The sequence below is a fragment of the Carex rostrata genome, chromosome 18 (assembly GCF_964058835.1).
Source record: "Carex rostrata chromosome 18, lpCarRost1.2, whole genome shotgun sequence".
In the NCBI taxonomy this organism is placed as follows: domain Eukaryota; kingdom Viridiplantae; phylum Streptophyta; class Magnoliopsida; order Poales; family Cyperaceae; genus Carex; species Carex rostrata.
Window position 1 is genome coordinate 4,985,155 of NC_135935.1, and position 21,475 is coordinate 5,006,629.

General features: G+C 33.4%; 2 protein-coding genes across 3 annotated transcripts; both read left to right on the plus strand.

Annotated features, from left to right (window-relative positions):
* The first annotated feature begins 91 nt into the window (after positions 1-91).
* LOC144569544 (nucleic acid binding protein) lies at positions 92-6,068 on the plus strand. 2 transcript variants are annotated; one of them, XM_078319933.1, is made up of 9 exons: positions 93-437; positions 804-1,498; positions 1,825-1,980; positions 2,326-3,032; positions 3,356-3,570; positions 4,147-4,702; positions 5,191-5,272; positions 5,379-5,426; positions 5,669-6,068. In XM_078319933.1, the coding sequence occupies exons 1-9, from the start codon at positions 188-190 to the stop codon at positions 5,864-5,866; spliced, it is 2,907 nt and encodes a 968-aa protein (XP_078176059.1). In that variant the 5' UTR covers positions 93-187; the 3' UTR covers positions 5,867-6,068. The 2 variants fall into 2 exon arrangements, with proteins under 2 accessions (XP_078176060.1, XP_078176059.1); XM_078319934.1 differs by lacking the exon at positions 1,825-1,980 and having other exon boundaries at positions 92-437.
* A 10,296-nt stretch (positions 6,069-16,364) lies between these two features.
* Positions 16,365-19,885, plus strand: LOC144569629 (L-ascorbate oxidase homolog). Its single transcript, XM_078320086.1, has 8 exons — positions 16,365-16,550; positions 16,669-16,778; positions 17,144-17,414; positions 17,502-17,598; positions 18,010-18,355; positions 18,706-19,071; positions 19,197-19,275; positions 19,369-19,885. Exons 1-8 carry the CDS (start codon positions 16,410-16,412, stop codon positions 19,570-19,572), a joined length of 1,614 nt encoding a protein of 537 aa, XP_078176212.1. The 5' UTR covers positions 16,365-16,409; the 3' UTR covers positions 19,573-19,885.
* The last annotated feature ends 1,590 nt before the right edge of the window (positions 19,886-21,475 follow it).

The window sequence follows — 21,475 nt, forward strand, 5'->3', positions numbered from 1 at the left end:
AATATTTTTTATGATTTTTTTTTGAGGAAATTAATTAAACGGCAGGACGAATTCAACAAAAAATTCTACAGGAGACGACAGATTAATTAGTAAAAATGTATTATGGGCCCGGCCATTTCTACTGCTAGTCTGCCAACGCAACTCCAAAATTCTCAAGTCCTTTGTATTTCTCCTCTCTCTGCCGGCCATGGCTGCGGCGGAGCCGCTACCTAAGAAGAGGAAAATTCTGGATTCCCTCCTCGATTCCTCTCCCTCGCCAGCACCTCCAATTGCTCCTTCTTCTCAGGAGGAGATATTGCAAAAGAGGAGAAACAGAGATGAAGTTCGAACCCTCCTCGACTGTTACCGAAGGATTCGCCTCTGCGTTGAAAGAAACGATCCTCGACTCATGCCCGATCTTGAACAAGCTTATCTCTCTCTCATCTCCGCTTCTCGAGGTTCTCATATTCCTTCTCATTTTTTTTACTCCATCTTTCACATTTAGACACCAGGGTTTATCTCTTGTACTTTTCCTTCTTCTTTTTTCAGTTATTATTTTCAATTAATTAAGTGGACAGTCTCTGATCTTTAAGAATCGTTTATGATAAAAGTGGTTATCAAACATAATATTACTTTACTTAGCCTTTGTTACCAATTTGGCATTTTAGGAATAGTTCCTGGATACTTTATAGTCCAAGTAAACCGTATTTTTTTTAATTGAAAATATGCATCCCAATTGAGCCTTCTTTGAGCTCTATACCATCCTCAATTAGCCTCAATTAAGACATAGAAAATTATATTGAAATAAAACATCAAATTCATAGGTTGCACAAGCGTACAACGAGTTGTGGCCGAATTGATTCCTCAGTATGCGTCATTTTGCCCCACGGCACTGGAGGCTGCTGTGAAAGTCTCCATTAACATGTACAACTGGAGCTTCTCTATCATTTCAAGGGGAGAAGATGTGGGCTTATCGGCTTACCACACCGCCAGAGCCTGCATAATTGGTCTCGCAAAGATCTGCTATACGGCATCCCACAAAGCCCCCACCTCGTCAGTCATAGCTGGCATATGCTCAGCTGTTTTTGCCAATGTCCTCACCTTCTTTGTTTCTACCTTTGAGGGAAAGGATATATATCATATTGGCAAGGGGTATATTGCAAAATTGAAAGAGCCAATGGAGCTTTTGTTTGACATAAAGGAGAGAGAAGATGGCAGTGGGGATGAAAGAGAAACTGATTATTCGTACAAATTGTTCGAGCTTAGGGTTTTGTGCTTGTTATGCATATTTATTAGTTCACCAAGGAATGTGATGGAAGCATGCTTTGAGATTGGTGTTTCAGGAGAGATTGGTGGGATGGGTAATGCCGGGGTTTATTTTGTAAATCAGATTTGTCATGATTTGACTGACAATATTTCTAGCAAAGAAGAAAGTGAAATGGATGATGCTCAAAGGAATAGAATCATGGTGGAGAACAATTCCCTGGTGCCAGAGCAGAACAATTGCTACCTGCAAATGGTATGTGCAGAACTTATATTTATGATCTTATGCGAGAATTAGAGAACTTTGTTTGTACTATACCAATATGTAATCAGTCAAGTTTAATTTGTTATTGACCCCAATGCCTCTCCCCATTGCAAACCAAAGTGAAGCACCAAAAGATGACCGTCAGTACTGTTTTTACCACCTTTCTGAACCCTGATCCTAAATTATGTTGTTTGAAAAATCTACATGGCAACAAGAAAGTATTAAACCAAACAAGAACTTTGAAAAGCCAAAATTTTCCCATGCTATTTCAGTGTTGATTTAGTAACTAACTTCTGGTATCGGACTTCCTTATCCAGGTGATTAACCAGGATCCATCTTTTAAGGCTTGGATTGTTTCAAAGCACAATAATTTACCTGTATCACACAGCCCAAGCGCAATATTAGAGATATCAACTCATATTGAAAGAGTTTTGGCTACTTTGCCAGAAGAGTTTGATGAGAAAGAGAATGAGGTTAGTTGCATGATAAGGTTTCAACCCCTGTATATTATTGAATTGAAGTTTTGGTATCTTACAATGCATTCTTTGTTAAAACACAGTTACTGTCTCATATTCCTTTGAGAACATTGAAATATCCTCTACCCAAACTACCACACCTTGCCCATTGTTTGATTTTAGATAAATCTGAGAGATGGCTTAGTTTGATGCTTCTGGTGGATAACTTCAAAAAGAGTACTTTTTAGCTTATTTGTTGTGTTGTGGGGTATGGGTTTCCTTTTTGTGGTGATACATGTCCTTTCTTGAGGTTTTGTAGTGGATAGGCAAACCTATGGTAATTGTTTCTTTTTTTATGTGTAGGATTTCGCAGCGAGTGAAGACATGCAAGAATCCCCCACGAATTTACCTAGCAATGCTACTAGTTCTACTGATTTAAGCCTCACCAATAACACTCCAGAAAAACAACAATTGTCAACTAGTGATACGGCTACCTTAAATAGCTCTCCCAACAAAATATTTGACTTCAACAGGAATGCAGTCTCTAGCTTTGTTGTCTCAGCTTCAAAGGAGCTCTGGGTCAGCTGTCATGGGACCAATGCCACTGAATCATCTCTCAAGTCAAAATTCGAGGAGTTCGGTCCATTGGATCGATTTCTTTTCTACCCTCCCAAACATTTTGCATTAATCGAGTACCAAAACATAACTGACTCAATAAAAGCACATGGTTTTATGCAAGGATCCACAATGTGGGGTGGATCCCTCAAGGTTAAGTACTTGGATAGGGGATTGGGGAGTAGGGGCTTTGCTGAAGGCGTCGCAGTAGGTGACAGCTGTCATGTATATGTGGGGAATGTGCTAAGTCTCCAAGATAGGGATGAGATTTTATCTGATTTGGCAAATTCTGGGATGCAACGACCAATCAGTTTTGTGGATCTGAGAGGCGAGAGTGCTGTGTTGATGGAGTTCGGGTCAGCAGAAGAAGCTGCTGTTGCAAAAGCCCGTATCAGGTCTCGTGCTAATACCAGTAGAAGTGACAGACCTGCAAGTGATAAGTCTGCTCCTGGAAGGTTAAACCTATCTTAGCAGATTTAGTTTTTTTCAAATAGAGATATCTTTGAGCATGCTTATGGAGTTTTACTTTTTAGTATGTGCTCAAATCTGGCAAAGAGAGCTAAAGAGCCCCTCTTTGAAGACAAATGAAAGAATTAAACAAAAACAGTAGTCAAGTTACTGGAAAGTTAACTTACTTACTATAACTACCACTTGTATAAACAATATTAGTAGTCAATAGCAATTTGTTTCTTGAAATAAAAAACTACAAAAACTTTCATTTTTATTGGACTAATGTCATCAATATTTTTTTGTTTTAATAGTATTTTAATTGTTGCAGGGTTTCAACTGTTGTGGTGCATAATGATGAGCCACAAAGGACGTCAAGGACATTCTATTCGGCTGAATATATGTCATGTCATCCATCTCCTAGGCTGAGCAGTGAGAGTCTTGGTCCATGTCCACCAAATGCACAAGTGTTTCGACCTGGATGGTTCGATAGAAGTGGTCCAGAAACATCAGAATTTAACAGTGGCATGGATCCTTCATTCTTTGGTAGGAAAATATATGCTTGTTCTGATCCTATTAGTTCTCATTAAAAATTCAAAGGTTTGGAGAGAGATTTAAGGCTGTTACTTAATAAAGATCCTAAAATCATCCTACATATGAGGCTGCAAATTTATTAATATCCTTTCTTCATGCACGTTCACACAGTTACATGTGTTACATTGTAAACGAGTTTCTCAATTTGTACACTTTTTTTATTAGCAAACCAAAATTCCTGTAAGTTCCTAGTACAGAGCTCCAAATAAAAGTTTTCTGAAGAGATAAGATTGTAGTCTTTGCTGCAAACTTAAAGTTGTTTACACAAAAGTCTGTAAATCGTTTCTGTTTTGCTACTAGTGTTAGAAGTAGGACCGCAAACTTCATCTGCAAACTAAAAAGAGGTTCGCAATTAGTGTCTGCGATATTCCTAGTTTTAGGAAAGAGTGATTTCAAGTTTCCTTTCCATCATTTTATGTTTTCCTATTACTAATGCTAGCCAGATTGACCTGTTAAGAGTGTGTCCTTTTACATCTCCTGATTATTAAATTATCATATCTGATGTTCTGATTTGATTTCACTTGCAAGGTCCTTCTAGCGGTGACAGACAATCACAACTGCGGCCACACCAGAATCTTGCCATGATTGATCCAAAATTAGCTGCCCTACAGATTTCACCGATTAGGCCTCCTATATTACCACCACCCGTATCTGCATCATTTCTGCCGCCACCGCCTCCGTATCCCCCTCCAACCAATCAAACCTCTCAAGGAATCATAACCAACAGCAATTTCCGTATAAACCCAACTGCCCCTCTTCCATTCATCCCCTCTTCAGTCACCCCCCTCTCCCAATTCCCATGGAGTTCCTTGCAAAATCCTGAGAAAATAATACCTCCTCTTGCACAGATTCCAGGGACTTCTCTTCAAAATTCCGGTAAATTGGTGGCTCCACATTTCTCCCCTCCTGTCATACGGCCACCCCATATTTCACCTGGCCCTGTACCACCTAATGTTGAATCAGCTGTCAATCACAAGTGGAAGGGTACTTTGTCAAAAAGCGGGGTTAATTATTGTACCATTTTTGCTGTTAGAGAGGAGTCGGATGCATGTAGATATGTTAATGGTGCTTCAGAACCAAAAGAGTAAGAGAACTTTTACAATGTTCGAAGTTTCTTTTTGGAGTGAGTCTATGGTACTATGCATATCACGGGTTGGCCCGTGCTACGGCTCAATATTTGAGTTTTCAAAATCCTAACGGTCGATCCGAACCGTTCATCTTGTTCTCCATATTAATATGTGTTTGGAGACCAAATTTTACATTTTTTGAAAAAATTTTACTATTTTTTTAGATATTTAGAAAATCACTTGATCTGAAAATTCTGGACCATCCAAAAACAGTGATTTTCAATAAATCTAAAAAAATAGTAAAAAAATTTAAAAAAATGTAAAATTTGGTCTCCAAACACATATTAATATGGAGAACAAGATGAACGGTTTGGATCGACCGTTAAGATTTTGAAAAGTCAAATATTGAGCCGTATTACGGGCCAAATCGTAATATGCATAGTACCATAGACTCACTCTTCTTTTTGAGTTGCTTTGTTATAGTATTTAACTTAATTTTCCACAGTTGGCCTATTAAATTGGATGTCACAAAGCGCACTGATTTGAAGCATGTCAGGACTACATTTTCTAACACACCACCAAATAAGGTAAGCTGTTGAATATTTTTTGATGGAGATATTATGTGCTAATCTCATAAATTGAAGATATTATATTACCTTTTTTACACACATAATATTGCAATGTATAATGCAGCGAGAGGTGTGTCGTTTGCTACCGACTTCGACCAATGACCAGAAAGGGGTATGTAGTTCTCCATTACCATTGTTTTATCAAATTGCAAATAGATTACTTATTGCATCTACAGTAGATTCTGCAAAAGATATGGCCATTACTACTAGTCACGACACACTAATACTTGTACCAATCATTCATATGGAGGCCATGTCTAATACTTTGCTAAAACTTGGCACTTACCTTTGTGACAAGTTTGGTGATTATTCTGGTTTTTGTCATGGCTTATTTACTTTGTTACATTTTTGCAGTTTCATGATTTCATTGCATACCTAAACCAAAGGGAATGCGCCGGAGTGATAAAAATCCCTGGGATAAAGCCCATGTGGTCACGCCTACTTTTTATCTTGTCTCATTCAGCTGAGAATTGCGCCATGCTGGGTATTAACCAAAATCCTCCTGACTGTCTCATTGCTTTGATTTTGCCTAAAGATACCAATATAGAATAGATGCAACTTTTATTAACAAAAGCTTAGTAATCCAAGAATACCAACAGCGAGGGTCGAATAACGCAAGTGAGATTTTCTATATAATTAGCTATTGTTGAGTGCAATCTTCTTATATATTTGCTACTGTTAAATTTTGCTTGTAATGTAAAACTTTCGTGTATGAAAATGTATTGTTTGGTGCTAGCATGAAGCATCCACAAAAGGCCGAGTTGATTTATTGTCTTATGTTGCCGTTCACATGTGTCATCATTGTTTGCATTTAGACCAAAATTCTTATTATAATGTAGATTTTTAAGGAACAACTGCCCCCTTTTATGATAGTGTGATACTATTTAAAAGAATTGTTCAGATAGTTTTTGCTAACCAGATGAACACCCCCATTTTAATATTTAGAGAGAATGGTTGGTATACTCGTTGAAATATCGGAAATTGTCTATTTTCTTATCATAACACTCAAATTTCTTATTTTCTCATTTTAAATTAGAGTAATTGTTGTCATACCAATTAAAAAAACTTCAAAATATTCAATCTCTGTCAAAACTTGAAAAATGCTTATTCATCCACTAAAAGTAATAACCTTTCTCGTTTTTCCTTTCTTTAATCTAATTTTAAATTTTATTTGAACTTATTATTAATCTTTTATTTTAAGATGAAAGGACTAATTTATCCATCTCTTCAAACGAACACATTCTTACTATCCAACAACGAGCACTATTTTTTTTTTGCATTCAATTCAATCAAATGTTTAATGCTAGTGTGCAAGTTTAACTACTAGATTTTTATTGCTGGAAAAGTGGATTATTTGTTTCAGAAGTTTAAAACTGGGTTATTCTAATCATTGAAATAAAAGTTTAAAATTAGATTAAAGAAAAGGAAAAAGAGAGTTTTTAGTGGAGAAATAAGTCATTTTCATGTTTTGATAGAGAAATTGAATATCTAAAAGTTTTTTATGAATATGACAACAATAATTCCTAATATTTATATATTTCTAGATGAGGTAAGGTTTTTATGAACATGCTTGTTGATAAATCACAAAATCTTCATGTGTTATGCATGTTTCAGTCACATTCCTCCCATTTTGGTGAGATCTATGTTAATTAAGGAGGTTAGATCTCCAGCGGGGAAGAGTGCACAAATTTTGTAATGCGGTCAACTATACACTAATTGGCATCGTATAATTGTTACTTTAAAAATACTTAATATTTTTTTAAAGTACTTAAAAACGGTGAAGGCAGCAAAACTTTGAGAATGTAGCAAATTTTCAATAAAAATACTCTAAAATTAATATAATTAAATAAAGTTTGAGAAAAAAAATGGGGTCAGTTGCCATCATTATAACCTCATATATGATATATCCTCTCCTGACAGCGGTTGGCAAGTTATGGGGTTAGGCAAGAAAATGTTTAAATTTATACAATACAGATATAAGCGTACTTGTAAACTCATGTATAAATAATTTACAGTCTAGTATGAATATTTCTAGAATAGATCTGATGAAGAGATGCAAAATATGCCGATTTTTATTTAATGCTCTAAAAAAAACAACAAAAATGTTCTTTGATTTTAAAAATTTCAAAAAATATCATGACCGCTCCACTATGAAGTGGTCCACTCTCATAGATGACCATCTCACAGAGGGACGGTTCACTCTTTTTCTTCTTTTTTTGAAAAATATCAAAATGAAAACTGTAAACTAATTTTTTGATAAAACACTTACTAAATTTCATTGATAGAATATCAAAAATACTAAATTAAATTTCAAAATGAAAACATTTACATGAATAAATTTGAACTAAAAAAATGAAAATATAATAAACAAAAATCTCTCTAAATTTGATACTTCATACACTTAAATGAACAATGTCTAAAAGAAAGTATCACATATTATATCAAAAATTTAGATAAAAGAAGTTTCTCTACAAGCACCTGGGAGATTAAACTAACCACCATAGAACCAACTCATCAGATAAAACAGTTAATATGTAAATAACAATGTCATAAGCTTTGCCTTAGAAAATTGCGTAAGCCTACACTAAAAACTCTAAAATAGATTCCAAGAAGAACAATTTCAACCAGCGTCTTCTTTATAAAACATAACTAATATGCACATTTAAAAAGAATTTGCAAATTTATGCCGAAAGTTCTAATTGCAAGATTTGGCACAGTATCAGCAATTAATCACACAGTCTTACGTATGATAAGAAATTAATACATGGTTTCCTAATTTTTTGTTTTAATGAAAAATACAATTTTCATTTTTTTTTTTTTTCTGAAAAAGCAGCCACAAACGGTAGAGCAAATTAAAACTTCTCAGGAAGCATGTGAAGCAGCGATGTGCACTAATTATTCGGTTATTCCCCAATTCTCAGGGGCCCGCGTGCGGTGATCACGCTAATATTCCTCCCGTGTGCCCGTGCTTTGCTTCGTTGACCTTTTTCTACCGTGGGTCTAACGCACCGCAGGGGAACATCTGTATAGCATTTGCTGTCGCCAAATATATAACTCTATTTTTTCTCAAAAATATTATATCCTCTGTCTAGAGGCGGAGCAACACTATAAGAGCATCTGCATCCCTGAAACTCTTGGAGTTTCTAAATAACTGTTAACTAATTTTTAGAAACTTTATCTCTGAAAGTTTATAAACCCTCACATCCCTGAAACTCAAAATTATAGTTTCTTAATTGCCACATCAGCAAATAAATTACAAGATAAAAGAATTTCAGCGAATTATTTGGCCACGTCAGAGTTTATAAACAGTTTCTTATTAAGAAACTTTGGAGCAAAGTTGCTAAATAAGAAACTCATCTGCATCCCTGAAACTGGTTTAGAAACTGCCACATCAGATTAGAAACTCAAAGAGTTTCAGGGATGTAGATGTTCTAAGAATAGAGTCACTCGATTTCTATTTTCTTTTTCAAATTTTTTATTATGTGTCTTACTTTTTATATAATTTATAATAAAATATTATAAATAGTATAAAATGACATCCATTCATAGTAAGAAGGTTTTATATGATCAACTCTCATAACTCGAAAATCTGACTTTATTTCTATCTCTATCGAATACTTCATTGATAAAAAAGTAAATGATTGACTCATAGAAGTAATAAATTAAAATAGTGTTGTTAATATCTTTATATAATCGGTAAACTAAAAAAAATATAACAGCGACCACAATATAATTTTTGTATAAGAAAATTATCTAAATATTTAATATTCATAAGAAAATCTTTTATTCAATTTTAAATCTGAGACTTCCAAATACATAAGATTAAAAACTAGTTCTCCACCGCAATATAAAAATTATAATGTAAATATTTTAGAAGTACTGTAACTTAAAATCAACTTAAAAAAAGAGGCCAAAATCAAGTCGGATTTTCGCTTTTGCTAAACTATTTAATTTACATTATCTTTTTTTTTTATTTGGTATTATTTTTCCATGTATATTTCTTTCGAAAAAGAAGCAAAACGAGTTATGATGGGTCCCTGCATAGGCTGCATCGGTTCATATATGTTGCAAGAATGTCGTTCAATCAACATCCAACGGTTTGGAAGATCCTACCAATTCTTAGCATTTATCCTACAAATGAAGAAGGGCAACCAACCGGGAAAAAAGAATCACAAGGGACCCACTTCAGTGGCGAACCGGCGAGACGCGCAAACGCGTCCCGTGACCTTTGTGTTCTGTCCATCCCTGCCCCTAACAGTAAGAATTCATATCCTCTGCATTAACTCAAATTTTGAGTTAAGATGTGGACCGTCCGATTGAGATTTGTACTAATATTAAAGGGCCCCGGGCGTTATAGGCTTGGGCCAGATTGGTCTGAATTCTGATTGTACGGTTCATAAATTAACTCAAACAGTACGTTAATGCAAAGAATACGTGTCCCTAACAGTAGCAACACTGGCAGTTGTCACCGCACTCGCCCCTAGGTTAAAATGCTGGGGACCCACATCGCACATGACTCTAACAGTTCTCCACTTCTCTTTTTTCTCGGAAATAAATCTGCTATGATCCTGATGGATTGTAGGGTCCTACGATTCTAAATCTAACCTTTTATTTTTTGAGTTGTACGAATCTTCATAGAAGTTGTTTTTAATGCACGAATCTCAAAACAAATTAAAGGATAGATTTAGAATCGTAGGGCCCTACAATCCCTATTAAAGGATAGATTTAGAATTGTAGGGCCCTACTATGAAGTAGTTCACTCTCATAGATGACCATCTCAGTTCACTCTTTTTCTTCTTTTTTTGAAAAATCTCAAAATGAAAACTGTAAACTAATTTTTTGATAAAACACTATACTAAATCTCATCGATAGAATATCAAAAATACTAAATTAAATTTCAAAATGAAAACATTTACATGAATAAATTTGAACTAAAAAAATAAAAATATAATAAAAAATCTCTCTAAATTTGATATTATACACTTAAATGAACAATGTCTAAAAGAAAGTATCACATATTATATCAAAAATTTAGATAAAAGAAGTTTCTCTACAAGCACCTGGGAGATTAAACTAACCACCATAGAACCAACTAGTCAGATAAAACAGTTAGGTCATGTTTGGTTGAGGAGTAAAGTTAAACCGGATTAAATTTCTTACTCCAAGCTAAACCGGAGTAAGTTAATCATGTTTGGTGGAGTAAGCTAAACCACCTCTCTAGGTGGTATAAGTTAATCCGGTTTAGCTCAAATCTTACTCCATCTTAAACCGCCTATGTTACTCCTCGTTTGACTCCTTAAGCGTGGAGTAAGGGGTTTACTCCATCTCTTACTCCACAACCAAACATGGCCTTAATATGTAAATAACAATGTCATAAGTTTTGCGTTAGAAAATTGCGTAAGCCTACACTAAAAACTCTAAAATAGATTCCAAGAAGAAAAATTTCAACCAGCGTCTTCTTTATAAAACATAACTAACATGCACATTTAAAAATAATTTGCAAATTTATGCCTAAAGTTCTAATTGCAAGATTTGGCAGAGTATCAGCAATTAATCACACAGTCTTACGTATGATAAGAAATTAATAAATGGTTTCCTAATTTTTTGTTTTTAATGAATAATAAATTTTTCATTTTTTTTATTTCTGAAAAAGCAGCCACAAACGGTAGAGCAAATTAAAACTTCTCAGGAAGCATGTGAAGCACCAATGTGCACTAATTATTCGGTTATTCCCCAATTCTCAGGGGCTCCGCCGCTCCGGTCATCCGACAGACAATCCGTCTATCCGGATTCTGACGCGTGGGCCCCCGTGCGGTGATCACGCTAATATTCCTCCCGTGTGCCCGTGCTTTGCTTCGTTGACCTTTTCCTGACGTAGAGTCTAATACCGCAATAATACCATACGACCCTTCTAGAGTTCGGATTCCAGCTGGCTCAGACCCCCACCCAGCCCCATAAATTTCGTGATTCTAAAGAAAGCACTTGAATCAGAAACAGGGAATTCGTATAATCCAAGGTAACAGAATATTTATGTTTGGATTTTGGACCGTCTAATCCGAAGCTGCTCGAATACTCTGTTACCCCGAATTCTGATCGAACGGCCACGATCCAAACAGAAATATTCTGTTACCTCAGAGGATATGGATTCAGAAAAAGGATCCTTCAAAACGCGGGACCCAATAATGGGATCGGCGCTGCTATCCACTTCAAACGAATTTCTTGGATCTACTGTTCGTTTAAAATTGGATTATTTACTTCCTCAAAAGAAACAAAAAGAAGAAAAAAAGTTGGATTACTTACGTGAAGTCTAATCTTTTGCTATCAAAGTCAGATAGCTCAAATAGTTTTCAAGTGATGTTCATAAATGTGGACGATCAGCTCTTTTACTCGATCGTTCTCTTTATATCGTATTGAATAAAATGGATAAATGTAAGAATTTTTTGTTGTTAAATAGTCGAATAAAGATTTAGACAGAAAAAAAATTGTAATTTATCGAGAAGAATACATATAAAATAATTAATAAATAAAAAGTATATATATGTTTTATTCGTACATATCATTAGAGTGAGTCTATGGTACTATGCACATTACGATTTGGCACTGTGCTACGGCTTTATATTCGAGTTTTCAAATCCTAACGGTCGATCCGAACCGTTCATCTTGTTCTCCATATTAATATGTGTTTGGAGACCAAATTTTACATTTTTTTTAAATTTTTTTACTATTTTTTTAAATTTATTGAAAATCACTGTTTTTGGATGGTCCAGAATTTTCAGATCAAGTGATTTTCTAAATATCTAAAAAAAATAGTAAAAAAATTTAAAAAAATGTAAAATTTGGTCTCCAAACACATATTAATATGGAGAACAAGTTGAACGGTTTGGATCGACCGTTAGGATTTGAAAACTCGAATATAGAGCCATAGCACGGTGCCAAATCGTAATATGCATAGTACCATAGACTCACTCCATATAATTATATATGTTTTATTATTATTATTATTATTAAATGATTTATACAATGATTTATGTAAATTTTTATTTAGTAATCTATTATAAAATTGATTATTATGCGGAGCATTCTAAAAAAGACAGAATCGGACGAGGAATTTTCTTATAATTTGTAGATTCAGACTGTTATTTTTATTTTGCATAAATCTTAAAGGGAATCTTTCACAATCAAAGTGACACTATATTGAGTTAGGTTCGGACGAAAGTTAATTTGCAAGAACTTTACTGTTCAATATCTGAGAGAATAGTTGTCCTTGAATTGTATAATCTATCATTATGTCACCATGTCTTGATTGTTGATTTGGTTATTTCGACTGTATTTACTTTATATATAGTTTGATTTAGATTAATTTTATACTAAAATAAAAGTATATTTATATTAAATTAAGTTAGAGCAGTGTTGTAAATAATAGTATGTGCTCATCCAACGGACGAAACATCATCAAATAATTAATTGGTATGCTACTGATTAATTAGAATATTGTGTACAATTTTGCATTTTTATTAAAATTATGTACATGTACACATAATTTATTAAAAATAATTAATTTAACATGTTAAACTTATCAAATTAGTTTATTATGATTGGTTCATTGTTAATTAATAAAGTTTCATAAAATTATTATTTATAAAGAGTAGGGTTAAAATGTACTAATGATTTTGTGCTTCAATCATATTCCATATCTCTATCTCTATTTTGAAAGTTCAAACAATCGATCCAAATCACTCAATATGATATCCATATTAAAATATGCTTAGAAATCAAATTTTATATTTTTTTTAGACCAGAGATAAAGATTTGAGGATATAGTTGGAGCATAAAACTAATAGTGCATTTTAACCCTCCTCATTTATATAAGATCCAAATAAGTCAAAAACAAAATATTGTTCATCTAATGAATAAATGCACAAAAAATAAAATAATAAAAATGAACGATTAATCAGCTGTATAAACGGAGAAAACATACGATTGATTGGACTGTTTAAAAAGAAAACATACAAATCGGCCTATTAGTTGGTTTCATCCGCAAAATAGCCTTCTGACAAGTTTATTTGTGACAGTTTCATCACCGCTTCCGACTAATCAATCAATTAATCGGACTAAACGAACGTTTTTTGTATCAATTTGTTAGTATTCAAATATTTAAGTTTTCGTATTTGATTTTGATTCTTTATTGTTGTTTCTATTCTTAATTGGTGAATAAAATAAAGAGGAGGGATCCGATTACCACAATTTTGAATTATTACAAAGTTATCACAATCATTTTTGACATTTTCAAAGTCCAAATTGTTGATCCAAACCGTTCAACATGATCTCCACAATAAAATGTGCTTGTAGATCAAATTTTACATTTTTTTTTGAATTGTTTACTATTTATTAAGTATTTTACAAAAACTAGTCAAATTCAGACCATTGAATTTTGTACTCATCTTAATAAATAGTAAAAAAATTAAAAAATGTAAAATTTGATATGGAATCACATTTTACTGTGGAGATCATGTTGAACGGTTTGGATCGACGAATTGGACTTTGAAAAATGTAGAAAATTTTTGTGGTAACTTAAAATTGTGGTAATGAGATTCCTCTAAAATAAAGTGGTCAGAACTTAAAACTTAAGAATGTCAACATTAAAAAAAAAAAAAACATAAATGATTGTGATTTATACTTATTCTATTGGGTCTAACGCACCGCAGGGGAATATCTATATAGCATTTGCTGTCTCCAAATATCTAACTCTATTTTTTCTCAAAAATATTATATCCTCTGTCTAGAGGCGGAGCAACACTGTAAGAATAGAGTCACTCGATTTCTATTTTCTTTTTCAAATTTTTTATTCTGTGTCTTACTTTTTATATAATTTATAGTAAAATATTATAAATAGTGTAAAATGACATCCATTCATAGTAAGAAAGTTTTATATTATCGACTCTCATAACTCGAAAATCTAACTTTATTTCTATCTCTATCGAATACTTCATTGATATTTGGGTTTCATCAAGATTTGTAACATTTATAGCGAAAATAAAAAAGTAAATGATTGACTCATAGAAGTAATAAATTAAAATAGTGTTGTTAATATCTTTATATAATCGGTAAACTAAAAAAAATATAACAACAACCACAATATAATTTTTGTATAAGAAAATTATCTAAATATTTAATATTCATAAGAAAATTTTTTATTCAATTTTAAATCTGAGACTTCCAAATACATAAGATTAAAAACTAGTTCTCCACCGCAATATAAAAATTATAATGTAAATATTTTAGAAGTACTGTAACTTAAAATCAACTTAAAAATAGAGGCCAAAATCAAGTCGGATTTTCGCTTTCGCTAAACTATTTAATTTACATTATCTTTTTTTTTTATTCGGTATTATTTCTCCATGTATATTTTTTTTCGAAAAAGAAGCAAAACGAGTTATGCTGGGTCCCTGCATAGGCTGCATCGGTTCATATATGTTGCAAGAATGTCGTTCGATCAACATCCAACGGTTTGGAAGATCCTACCAATTCTTAGCATTTATCCTAGGAATGAAGAAGGGCAACCGGCAAAACCGGGCAGCCACTGCTTGGTATTCAAAAAAAAAAAAAGAAGGGCAACCAACCGGGAAAAAAGAATCACAAGGGACCCGCTTCAGTGGCGAACCGGCGAGACGCGCAAATGCGTTCCGTGACCTTTGCGTTCTGTCCATCCCTGCCCCTAACAGTAACAACACTGACAGCTGTCACCGCACTCGCCCCTAGGTTAAAATGCTGGGGACCCACATCGCACATGACTCTAACAGTTCTCCACTTCTCTTTTTTCTCGGAAATAAATCTGCTATGATCCTGAGACCTGAGGGATAGATTTAGAATCTCAAAAAAAATGAAAGGATAGATTTAGAATTGTAGACCCTACAATCCCATTTAGGATCGTAGCAGATTTATTACCTTTTTTCTCCCTATCAATTATTATATATACGGTTGTTGGAGGCTTGGAGCACAGTCATTGAGTTTCTAGTTTATTAACCACCATCAATTCTCTTGATTTTAATTATGAGTAGAACTAATAGCCACTATCAGAGTTTCAAAAAAAAAAAAAAAAAAAAGAAAAGAAAGAAAGAGTAGAACTAAGGTGTTCTTAAGTTCACTAATTTTTTAGTAAACTAAAGTCTAAAATTCATCAAATCAGTTTCAAATGACGAATATGAACCATTGAAATCCGCTTATCTTATGAGTGATGCGTCTACATGCGAAAATTTTAAACATTCGAATTAATTTAGTATAAAGTCAAGCGGTCAAAATTGGAAGATTAATAAATTAATTTTAATGCATTCATTTTTTTTAACGTTTTTTGACCACTTGATTCTATGCAAAAAAAAAAAAAATTCATATGTAAATACATCATTCGTAAGATAGATGAGTTTCAACGGTTTGAATTTATCATTTAAAATTAATTTAATAGATTTTAAATTTGAAACTTAATGAACTTAAGAACACCTAGTTCTACTCTTTAATCACACCCGACTGTTATTGACATGCTCTCTTGCTGTCTGCTCAGTGATTTGATTTTGGGCCATTCACTTTACGTTGCGTACGGACAAATTGTTAGAGGATTAATTGGATTAATATTTTTGCATTACAAGTTGAAAGTGAAAGCGACTAAGCGAGTCCATCGCGTCGCGTGCTATAGTTTCTATGGCACGTAAAGCTAGCACCATCAACTAATTCTCTAGTCTCAAGAGACAGCTGTGCGATAGTAAATTTTCAAAAAAAATAAAATAATAATAAGTCATTTGTGGGATAGAGGAGTAATAATTCTCTTCTAGGGATCCACCGGGAACATGCTAATCATTTCAAAAAATAAATCCTCAGTGGCGAAATAGAAGTCAAAACGGTGTGGTCGATCACTGACACCAAACCACAAGCCTCAGGCTGACAGGCACTAATACAACATAATGTAATGTATCAGGATCACAACAGAGAATCGAAAATGATTATTTCATTCGTTCCCGCCTCTTGCGCTTAAAACCCCACGCTTTGTCCCCATCTTTCCCAAACTCTCGTCACTTCAGTTCAGTCCCCCTTCTCTCAGGAGAAAATGAAGGTTTTCTCTCTCCTCTCAAATGTCTCATTCCTTCTACTTTTGTTCATCTTTAGTGCAGTTTCTGACGACCCGTACCGGTTTTTCACCTGGACCGTCACTTATGGCCCCATCTCCCCTCTTGGCACCCAACAACAGGTTAACTTCGAATTTCTTGTTTATCTCCTCTAATTGCTCCTTTTTTTTAAAGAAAGGAAACTCACTATACCTCTAATAGTTTGCTGATATTTTCTTTCTTTTATTTGTTGGAATTTAGGGGATATTGATTAATGGGCAGTTCCCAGGACCTCGAATTGATTGTGTAACTAATGACAATATAATTGTCAATGTTATCAACAAGCTTGACGAACCTTTTCTTATAACTTGGTATGTGTTGGATATCCTTTACTGATAAATAGCTAACATGCCATTATCGATCCCAAATTGATTTGGTAACTCACACCCAAACCCACAAACAGAAATGTGCATATAATATAATATTGTTTACTGAGAATCAGTGTTGTAAATAACGGTGTGCGGTCGTCGGACGGACAGGGTACATCCAAGCAATTAATCGGGAATAATCGACCATAATTGGGAATAATCGGTCGATTAGTCCGAAAAATCCACAACGGTTTGGTCACCGCCAACGACTAATCGGCCGATTAATTGGCCTAAACAGACGTTTTTTACAACACTGCTGAGAATGTTATGTCCAATATTTTTCCTGACATTGGTGTTTTGACAACTAGGAATGGGATAAAACAAAGGAAGAACTCATGGCAAGATGGGGTTCTGGGAACTAACTGCCCGATCCCACCAAATTCAAACTACACATACAAATTTCAGACTAAAGATCAGATCGGTACATTCACCTACTTCCCCACTGTTGGCATGCAACGCGCTGCAGGTGGATTTGGAGCTCTTAATGTGTACCAGCGGCCACAGATCCCTGTGCCTTACTCAACTCCAGATGGTGATTTCACATTGCTAATTGGAGACTGGTACAAAGCCAGCCACAAGGTATAAGCTACTCTCCTGTCTGAGGCATTTTGTCAACAGGTTTGAAAGTTGCTGTTTATAACGTGTGTTCTGATTCTAAACATGTAGGTATTGAAGCAGAGATTGGACATGGGGAGATCACTTTTTTTCCCGGACGGGTTGCTCATTAATGGAGTTCAGTGGCCATACTTCGCTGGAAATGCAGGTATTAAATTTGTATCAGCTCAGAACCATTTTAACCGACCTACCTGGGAAATGAATCAACTTAGTTCCAACCCATTAAATCTCATATTAGGTGCATGTGGACCCAATGGTGACATTTTTCCTAGGTTCCATAGGGTACTTAATTTAATACCCAAAATTTTGGAAAGTACAACATGTTGTATTAAAAAAATAAGTTCACATATTCAGAATTGCAAACATGTAGCTTTAAGAAATAAAGTTTTGAATTTCAAACATGATGCACTTCTAGTATAATAGTCTTTTGCCGAGCACTTGATAAAAGTTTCAAGTTTCGCCAATGGCCCATATGAACTTAAAAAGTAATTTAGACAAAAAAAACTTAACTTTCTATTTGAGAAGTTTAATTATAGTACCTTTATTTTTTGCATCTCAGGAAAAACGTATCTGTTTAGAGTCTCCAATGTGGGTTTGACAACATCCATAAACTTCAGAATTCAAAGCCACCTTTTGAAGCTGGTGGAAGTGGAGGGGACCCACACTCTACAAAGTATTTATGATTCACTTGATATACATGTGGGCCAGTCATTGACTGTATTAGTCACACTGGATCAACAGCCTAAAGATTACTACATAGTCGCATCTACCCGTTTCGCCCGTAAGGTCTTGACGCAGACTGCAGTTTTGCATTATGCGGGATCAAGTGCGCCTCTCTCTGGGCCGGTACCACCGGGGCCAAGGAACCAGATCCATTGGTCCATGAGGCAAGCCAGGACATTCAGGTATTGGTCTTTTCTTGTTATGTTCATTTTTTCTTAAATATGCTACACCAGAAATTTAACCCGTTCAGAGTGTTGGGACTTTTTATTTAGTGGCCAGGTGTAGGAATGGTACATATGATTTTCAGTAAATTTGAAAACAGGTTTTTTTGTTAAATCGTGATACGAATATTGAGCTAAAATTGTGTATAAACCTAATATTACAAATGTGTTTTGCACCAAACAAAGTCAGGTAACACTACACCAATGTGTTGTGAACCAAACCAAGAATAGTGAACATATGTTACAAATTGTAGCTAACACCAATCATTTTAGATTTACTCCAATAATAAAAACATAATGATGTTTAATAGGTGGAATCTGACAGCGAGTGCTGCAAGGCCAAATCCTCAGGGCTCGTACCACTATGGTACCATTTTCAAACAGAGGTCTATCATTCTTTCGAACTCAGCACCAGTAATTGCCTCAAAGCAGCGGTTTGCAGTAAACGGCGTGTCCTTTGTTATCCCCGACACACCACTAAAACTTGCTGACAAATACAACATCGCCAATGTTATTTCTTGGGACAGTACCCCAATTAACCCCACAAATGGTCAAGCTGTGCTCGGGACACCAGTTCTTCGGTTCAACCTTCATGATTTCATTGAAATTGTTTTTCAAAATACAGAGTATCAAATGCAATCGTGGCATCTTGATGGCTATGACTTCTGGGTTGTTGGGTAAGTTTTTGTAATTACTCTTTTGTTACCTATTATTACTAATTTTTGTAGTAGGCACCGTGTTCTTTTAACAGTATATGTGTCTGTTTGTAAATCATTTATTCTAATCTTGGAATGTTGTACAGATATGGTTCAGGTATGTGGACAGAAGCCAGCAGAAAGATATACAATTTGGCTGATGCTGTAACCAGGCACACTGTTCAGGTAACAGTTATAATAAATTCAAGTTCATCAGATGAAGTACTGTTTCTGCTAACCATTTGGGTTTAAGTAAAGTTAGTGCTTCATTATTTCTAGGTATACCCGAAAGGATGGTCGGCTATACTTGTGTCACTGGATAATCAGGGGATGTGGAATATACGATCTTCAATGTGGGCCCGGCAATATCTAGGACAACAATTCTACATGAGAGTATGGACTTCTGAGAAGAGCTACTCAAATGAGTACGACATCCCTCCTAATGCCCTGTTTTGTGGCAAGGCAGTTGGTATGCATGCATAGACAAGGTCAAAACAAGTTTAACATTGTATTTTGCATTGATAAGTTTTCTTTTGGTCATGATGGGATGACTGAAACGTGAATATGCCAAAATTAAAAAGAAGTACTAGTTGAAAATATTAGAGGAATATATTAGTAATTATCTATTTTATTGTAATTCTAGTAGATGTTCCAAAATTGTTTGTTGTAACAAGAAGAGAGATTTTATTTATTGATAGCTGGCTTTTGTTAACTGACATTTTACATGTTAGTCCCTGTTAATGCAAAGAATTACAATTTTATAAATGGACGCTACCATAAAGATAAGCATGTTGTACAGATTTTCCTGAGTATTGGAACTTATTTTTAATTATTTTTAAAACAAGGTAAGTAGTGACAAGTAAAATATTATTCTACTTCCTCAAAAAGCTGAAACTAGATATACTTATTAGAGTACATATAAATTTAAGCTTATTCTGTACACAATCACCATGTTTGGTTGTGGCCTAAATGGTGGAATAAGGAGTTTAGGCCTCGTTATTCCACCAAACGTGCCTTAAATGAGCCGGCCATGGCATAAGTTGATCTTTAGGCCGGCCTAAATTAAGCCACCTCACATGGTGGTTCAATTTTTATTCCACCTCGTGGCCTAACTTGAATGATTATAATAATATTCTATTTGTATATAATTAGTATATTATTGTTAATAATTATTATTAGTATATAATTATATAATTAATATCTTATATTGTTAATATATTAAATAATAATTATAATAATATTATGTAATTAATATCCTTTTATTAATAATTATTATTAATAAATAATTATATAATTATTATGTTATATTGTTTAATATTATAATATTTTATAGTTATTATTAATATATTAATATTATATAATTAGTATCTTATTATTAATAATAATTATTAATATATAACTAATATTTTCTTATTCATAATTATTATTAATATGTAATTATATAATTAATATGTTATGCTGTTAATATATTAAATAATTATTATAATAATATTACAATATATTATAGTTGTTATTAATATATTAATATCATATAATTAGTATCTTATTATTAATAATTATTAATAATTAATAATTAATATTCTTAATATAGTAAATTATTATTATAATAATATTATAATATATTATAGTTGTTATTGATATATTAATATTATATAATTAGTATCTTATTATTAATAATTATTATTAATATATAATTATATAATTAATATTTTATATTGTTAATATATTAAATTATTATTTTAATAAGATTATATAATTAGTAATTATTATTAATTTATAATTATACAATTAATTTTTTATTATTAATAATTATTATTAATATATAATTAATATTTATATTGTTAATATATTAAATAAATTTTATAATAATATATTTTTTTTTTTGATAAAAGTGGGTAACTCCCACCGATTTTCTATTGAAAATCAAGCGTTTGGGGATTGGTACCACACCCCTTACAAAATCAACCTAAGATATTACATCATATAAGCCTTCCTAAAGAGAAGTCAATTAACAAAACAACTATAAAATGCAAAACAAAACACCATAGTATAATCCAACAACTAAGAAGATTAGAAAGTTGACAAAAAACATAAAAGTTGTTCATCTTCATCTTGTAGGATATGTATCGCTCCTGGTCTATATCTCCTCTTGGCCTCTTCCACCTAAAAGAGGCAGGACCACTTCCTCCTTTTTATAATAATATATAATATATTACAATTATTATTAATATTATATAATTAGTATCTTATTATAAATAATTAACCAATTGAGGCTTTTAAAACTTTAGTCCTCCACCAACTCTAACTAAACAAGGAATAGTTTAAGCTATAAGTTAACTTTAGGCCTCAACCAAACATGAATAATTTAGATCGGCCTAAGTTGGAA

Coding starts and splice junctions, on each gene's coding strand:
- LOC144569629 (XM_078320086.1), top strand. CDS start 16,410: ATGAAGGTTTTCTCTCTCCTCTCAAATGTCTCATTCCTTCTACTTTTG. Junction 16,779..17,143: donor GAACCTTTTCTTATAACTTG/GTATGTGTTGGA, acceptor TTTGACAACTAG/GAATGGGATAAAACAAAGGA. Junction 17,599..18,009: donor ATACTTCGCTGGAAATGCAG/GTATTAAATTTG, acceptor TTTGCATCTCAG/GAAAAACGTATCTGTTTAGA.
- LOC144569544 (XM_078319933.1), top strand. CDS start 188: ATGGCTGCGGCGGAGCCGCTACCTAAGAAGAGGAAAATTCTGGATTCC. Junction 5,273..5,378: donor CTAACACACCACCAAATAAG/GTAAGCTGTTGA, acceptor TGTATAATGCAG/CGAGAGGTGTGTCGTTTGCT. Junction 5,427..5,668: donor CGACCAATGACCAGAAAGGG/GTATGTAGTTCT, acceptor ACATTTTTGCAG/TTTCATGATTTCATTGCATA.